The sequence below is a fragment of the Littorina saxatilis genome, linkage group LG15 (genome assembly GCF_037325665.1).
Source record: "Littorina saxatilis isolate snail1 linkage group LG15, US_GU_Lsax_2.0, whole genome shotgun sequence".
NCBI classification, from domain to species: Eukaryota; Metazoa; Mollusca; class Gastropoda; order Littorinimorpha; family Littorinidae; genus Littorina; species Littorina saxatilis.
Window position 1 is genome coordinate 6089940 of NC_090259.1, and position 7002 is coordinate 6096941.

Genomic DNA, 7002 nt, shown 5'->3' on the forward strand with positions numbered 1-7002 from the left:
GGTGAAGTAATTTATTCGTTATTTATTCGTCAGGGGAGTAACATTTTTGTACGAAATGTTTACTCGGAACTCACCTGTCTTGGGGAGTAATTTTCTCGTGCAATGGGGGAGTGTTTTTTTCGTAAAGGGGGTAACTTTTTCGTACGAAATGTTTACTCCGGAGTAAAAATCTCGTGGGAGTAATTTTCTCGTGTTACACCGGCCGTCACTGTGTATGCAGCTGGAAAATACAACTCGGCTGACGGTGTAACTAAAAATGGCTTTACTCTGTCAGTGTTACTCATCGTACTTCAAAGTCACAAGTGTAAAAGGGCTGCGAAATACGAAGGTGAACACATTTGCGCCATTTTTTTACGTCCAGTGTTTTCACTCGGAGAGTTAAGCGAAAACGTCGTCTGCTACAGCTCGCATTATTCCTGCGCCGCTGCTCGCATTTCATTATTGTGTGACCTGTGACGTCACATGTAGCTCCTTCCGCTCAGCCAAATGTATGAACTGTAGAGAAGTTGGCTACAAATAATCGCCAAGATGTCCGGGAACGTGGGCATGGAACAACTGATTCCAGTTGTAAACAGACTACAAGATGTGTTTGCTTCGTTGGGTATACCCCTGTCGCTCGATCTGCCGCAAATCGCCGTGGTTGGAAGCCAAAGTGCGGGCAAGAGCAGCGTCCTCGAAAATTTTGTTGGCAGGTAAGAGAGTTTCACTTCCGGTTGTGACTGTCACGTCAAGAACCACTTGTAATTTTGGCCGATTACTGATCCTGGGGGGAATACACAGCTGTCAAAAGACTTTTGCTAGGTCATGTGATGTATTTAGGAAGCTAGTCAAAAACTGCTGGCGTCGAAGTTGTTGATTGTTTGCCTAAACCCGTGGTAATCGATGAAAGGGGCGGCACCGGAATGTTGGAGTTGTCCACCCCAGTGACGGGGTGAAATGTAGCCACAGTCACATGTAGATCTATGATAAACGTTGATATATATATATTGTCTTCTTGATTTTTGTGGTCGGCAACCAGGTGGGGGGTAACTCTGTTATTGTAGGTATATTCAGGCTTTCTTTGTCCAAGTAGATGTAATTGTAAAACATTATCTTGTGGTAATTATTATGGTCATTTTTTACAGTCATCAATCCATTTGTTTACTTTCCAAAAATGAGTAGTGTTCAAGAAGGGAGGGAAATTCACTGGTTTTATTATATGGGATTATTGACAGTCAAGTTGACCTGTTTTAACTCTGTTATTGTTAATGTTATTTGACTCCAGACACTTAAAACTTTTCATTGTGATAGTGGTGTCACCGCCAGAAACCATGCAGAGTAAAAATACACTATTGTACAGGACTAAGTCAGTGCCCAAAATAGCAACCTTGAAACTGTCATTGATTCCAGTGGAGAAGGATGGATGGATGGTAATACCAATATTGCAAAACATACATCAAGACATTAAATGAACCATGTCAACTGTGTGCACACAGATTAAAAAAAAAACCCCACCAATTTAAGATACATGTTCATCTATATCAGTCATTCAGTGGATGCTCAATATCAACAACCTCTGACACATTGTGAAACAAAACACAGATGTGAATGATGAATAAACACAACACTATTTCCATGTTTGTGACATCAAGAAAGACTCAAAGAGAGAAGAAAAGTTTTAAAGTAGCAAGAAAAAAGTTTGACTGAAAACTTAAACAATGGTTTGTATTTGTAACATGATGATGATTGTCTTATTTTAAAGTTGAGGTCAGACAAAAAGTTTGTTGCGTTCATTTGAAGTGAGCTGTTTTTATTGTGTTGGGTACAGCTGCATGGAGTCGGCTTGACACAATGAGTAACAATAGGCACCAGAAAACTAGATTTGTTTTTGTTTTTGTAAAAGTCTTTTTTTTTTATTGATGTAGAAGGTATTTTAAATGTGTATGAGATGTTAGTTCTAATCTAAAGTAGTGTGATTAGTCTGATTACTGTATATATATATACAATGTTTCAATTTTAAACTGTCAATTATTCTCACAATTTAGCAAAAAGTCTGATTCATGTTTCAAGCATTAGTCCATTATATATTGAGTAAGACTAAGAGTGCACATTGTAACTTATCCAAAGGAGTGTAATTTATTCTGGTACCTGTGCGACACACTGGTGTTCTCTTCGACTTGAGGACATCAAATGCTGACTTCAGCCTGACGGTGACTTATACTTGAACTTGTCTCACCAGGAAATCCTGATTTATTGTATTGAGAGTGGACTATAGTTGCTGCAATGCAGTTTATGATTTCTTGTTTGTGAAAAATCCGACTTCCTGCCTCTCTTGGAAAACTGAAGTGAAATCAAGATGTTACCATAGATATAATATTGGAATGCAGTGATTTTCATTGTCAACCGGATGACAAAAATCGGCTCTTTCCCATGTAAATCACGATGATGTCCATCACGATGATGTCCATCACGATGATGTCCATCACGATGATGTCCATCACGATGATGTCCATCACGATGATGTCCATGACGATGATGTCCATCACGATGATGTCCATGACGATGATGTCCATCACGATGATGTCCATCACGATGATGTCCATGACGATGATGTCCATCACGATGATGTCCATCACGATGATGTCCATCACGATGATGTCCATCACGATGATGTCCATCACGATGATGTCCATCACGATGATGTCCATCACGATGATGTCCATCACGATGATGTCCATCACGATGATGTCCATCACGATGATGTCCATCACGATGATGTCCATCACGATGATGTCCATCACGATGATGTCCATCACGATGATGTCCATCACGATGATGTCCATCACGATGATGTCCATCACGATGATGTCCATCACGATGATGTCCATCACGATGATGTCCATCACGATGATGTCCATCACGATGATGTCCATCACGATGATGTCCATCACGATGATGTCCATGACGATGATGTCCATGACGATGATGTCCATCACGATGATGTCCATCACGATGATGTCCATCACGATGATGTCCATCACGATGATGTCCATGACGATGATGTCCATCACGATGATGTCCATCACGATGATGTCCATCACGATGATGTCCATCACGATGATGTCCATGACGATGATGTCCATCACGATGATGTCCATGACGATGATGTCCATCACGATGATGTCCATCACGATGATGTCCATCACGATGATGTCCATCACGATGATGTCCATCACGATGATGTCCATCACGATGATGTCCATCACGATGATGTCCATCACGATGATGTCCATCACGATGATGTCCATTACGATGATGTCCATCACGATGATGTCCATCACGATGATGTCCATGACGATGATGTCCATCACGATGATGTCCATCACGATGATGTCCATCACGATGATGTCCATCACGATGATGTCCATCACGATGATGTCCATCACGATGATGTCCATCACGATGATGTCCATCACGATGATGTCCATCACGATGATGTCCATCACGATGATGTCCATGACGATGATGTCCATCACGATGATGTCCATCACGATGATGTCCATCACGATGATGTCCATCACGATGATGTCCATCACGATGATGTCCATCACGATGATGTCCATCACGATGATGTCCATCACGATGATGTCCATCACGATGATGTCCATCACGATGATGTCCATCACGATGATGTCCATCACGATGATGTCCATCACGATGATGTCCATCACGATGATGTCCATCACGATGATGTCCATCACGATGATGTCCATCACGATGATGTCCATCACGATGATGTCCATCACGATGATGTCCATGACGATGATGTCCATGACGATGATGTCCATCACGATGATGTCCATCACGATGATGTCCATCACGATGATGTCCATCACGATGATGTCCATGACGATGATGTCCATCACGATGATGTCCATCACGATGATGTCCATCACGATGATGTCCATCACGATGATGTCCATGACGATGATGTCCATTACGATGATGTCCATCACGATGATGTCCATGACGATGATGTCCATGACGATGATGTCCATGACGATGATGTCCATGACGATGATGTCCATCACGATGATGTCCATTACGATGATGTCCATCACGATGATGTCCATGACGATGATGTCCATCACGATGATGTCCATCACGATGATGTCCATCACGATGATGTCCATCACGATGATGTCCATGACGATGATGTCCATCACGATGATGTCCATTACGATGATGTCCATCACGATGATGTCCATCACGATGATGTCCATCACCAGAGACCAGTCCAGGCTTTCACATGGGGCAAGAGCGTCCTTCTGCTTGCATACACAGCAACCATCAACTGCCTGGCTGCTTCCTGGTCAGACTGGCATTTTTTGAGTCACTTGAGAAAAAGTGACTCTATGTAATCGGTCAGTGTTAGTCTGTCCGGCCGGCCGGCCGTCCGTAGACACCACCTTAACGTTGGACTTTTCTCGGAAACTATCAAAGCGATCGGGCTCATATTTTGTTTAGTCGTGACCTCCAATGACCTCTACACTTTAACGATGGTTTCGTTGACCTTTGACCTTTTTCAAGGTCACAGGTCAGCGTCAAAGGAAAAATTAGACATTTTATATCTTTGACAAAGTATCTCGGAAACTATCAAAGCGATCGGGCTCATATTTTGTTTAGTCGTGACCTCCAATGACCTCTACACTTTAACGATGGTTTCGTTGACCTTTGACCTTTTTCAAGGTCACAGGTCAGCGTCAAAGGAAAAATTAGACATTTTATATCTTTGACAAAGTTCATCGGATGTGATTGAAACTTTGTAGGATTATTCTTTACATCAAAGTATTTACATCTGTAGCCTTTTACGAACGTTATCAGAAAAACAAGGGAGATAACTAGCCTTTTCTGTTCGGCAACACACAACTTAACGTTGGGCTTTTCTCGGAAACTATAAAAGTGACCGGGCTCAAATTTTATGTGAACGTGACTCATTGTGTTGTGAATAGCAATTTCTTCCTGTCCATCTGATGCCTCATATAATATTCAGAACTGCGAAAGTGACTCGATCGAGCGTTTGCTCTTCTTGTTTATGAAGTAATTTTGCAGATTGAAATAGAAGTCAGTTGTTAAATTAATTCAGGAAATAAATTGTGAGTGTGAGTGGAAAACACCTAGGCTGTAGTCGAGATGTTTGGCGTGTGTCCAACTACCAAGTGGAAGGATGGTCTTAATAGTCTTATCCAATGAAAAACACCTGCACAGATTTGAGTCGGTGAACTTGATGGTTTAGACAAGAAGGACGATGCAATTGAAATGCATCGCTTGTCAGTGTTGACCTAATTAGGCTGGTGTGTGGTGGAGCACATGACAGGAATTGTGAACAGGGGTGGGACTCTCTTGTGATAAAAAAACGAGGAAATCCCTTTTTTCTAGGGGGGTTCAGGGGCATGCTCCCCCGAATTTTTTTAAATGGTACATTAAAATCTGTGCAATCTGGTGCATTCTGAGACTAAAATTCAACTCGTTTGGATCAGGTAAAAAAGACATTCTCCTCACTCCAAAAAAAAAACAAAAAAAAAACACACCCAACCAAACGAAAAACACACTTTCACACAACAATGGTAACATTGTAATGGTGCATAATTTACGTAATGAACCATGTATCCATAATCCAATACTGGCAATAGTATGATCCAAATGACGCCCCAATGCATTGAAGCTCAAAATGACTATTAGTTATCAGGAGTTTTCAGTCAGCACAATTTAACTCTCGAGCCTCCTGTGTTCTGTTCCATCTTCACTTCTCTTCATATCATTCAGTCAAGAAGTTATTGATACTGTGATGAAATGGGACGCGGAAAAATAGATTACCCCAGCGGAATTCCTAAGTTGTGTCCGTGGATTCGCTGAAAAGTCCCACCCCTGTGTGAAATAGGTAGCCTGTCCCTCTGAAATATTTCAAGGTCAGAAAAGAAAAATAACAGCATACTCCAGATATAGCCCTGTGGAAGGGACGTACATCATTATCATACACTAAAAGAAGAGTAAACAGTTTGAGATTGAGTGTAAGTAACAACATGGCTGACACTTGGCTCAAACAGGATATTGGCAAGTTGACATTGTTCTTCTAGTGGCAGTCAGGATTGTGGATTGGTCAGCTAAAACAGTAAACGCTGTGACTGTGAGTACTGTCCACAAGGAGGCTCCGGCGAGTGCGAGGGCGCACAAGCATGCACATTAACATTGTTACATAAGTGAACAGAGTCCATCACCGACACACATAAGCCATATTACACTAACACACATGCATGTTTGCACACACACACACACACACACACACACACACACACACACACACACACACACACACACACACACACACACTGAAAGAGTCAACTTTGATAACTTGCAATATAGTCTTCAGTCAGTATAGGTACAGGAGCAATGGTACCTTGTGGGTTTTGTTTACAGAAATCTTACAAACTATAGCAGCCATATGATCTGTTCTGTGTCGATCCATTAGTATTCACTTGACATACATGTACATGATTAATACTAGATCAACACAGCCTGTAGCCCTGATGGTTGCTTGTGGCTACAATTACAAGGTAGTGAAGACATGACAGCTCAGAGATTGCCATGTAGCAATACACTCACAGTCACATTCATTGCACAATATAATTTGGATGACACTAATGGAGAAATAGTTTTAAAAATACCCAGTAATTTTATGGACTCATTTTGTTCTGAACTCACAATAAGAGATCAGATCTTTTCTGTATCACACATACTGGGAACATACTGGGCATTTTGGTTTAAAAGTTTAAAGTTTTTTTTATTCTGTTTCCAAAATGTACATTTATAGGTATGATGAAAACAGGCTTATGGCTTATGGTGGTGTCTTCAAAGACAAATTTCAACTAGAGATTGATATATTTGTGAAAATGGCATACAGTCAAGGTTATTACACTATAAAATTGTTGAAGAAAAATAAAAACATTCAATCAATCAGTTTAA

At 41.1% G+C, this 7002-nt stretch overlaps 1 protein-coding gene across 10 annotated transcripts in view; it reads left to right on the forward strand.

The window, feature by feature from the left end:
• Positions 1 to 308: 308 nt before the first annotated feature.
• Positions 309 to 7002, forward strand: part of LOC138948342 (dynamin-1-like) — a 64145-nt gene continuing 57451 nt past the window's right edge. For 3 of the 10 annotated variants that reach the window (XM_070319855.1, XM_070319860.1, XM_070319861.1), the window contains exon 1: positions 387 to 692. In XM_070319855.1, the coding sequence (XP_070175956.1) occupies positions 529 to 692 (164 nt within the window). In that variant the 5' untranslated portion in view covers positions 387 to 528. Of the gene's footprint in view, positions 693 to 7002 lie in introns of all 10 variants that reach the window. The other 7 variants (XM_070319863.1, XM_070319853.1, XM_070319862.1 and 4 more) reach the window with 6 other exon arrangements.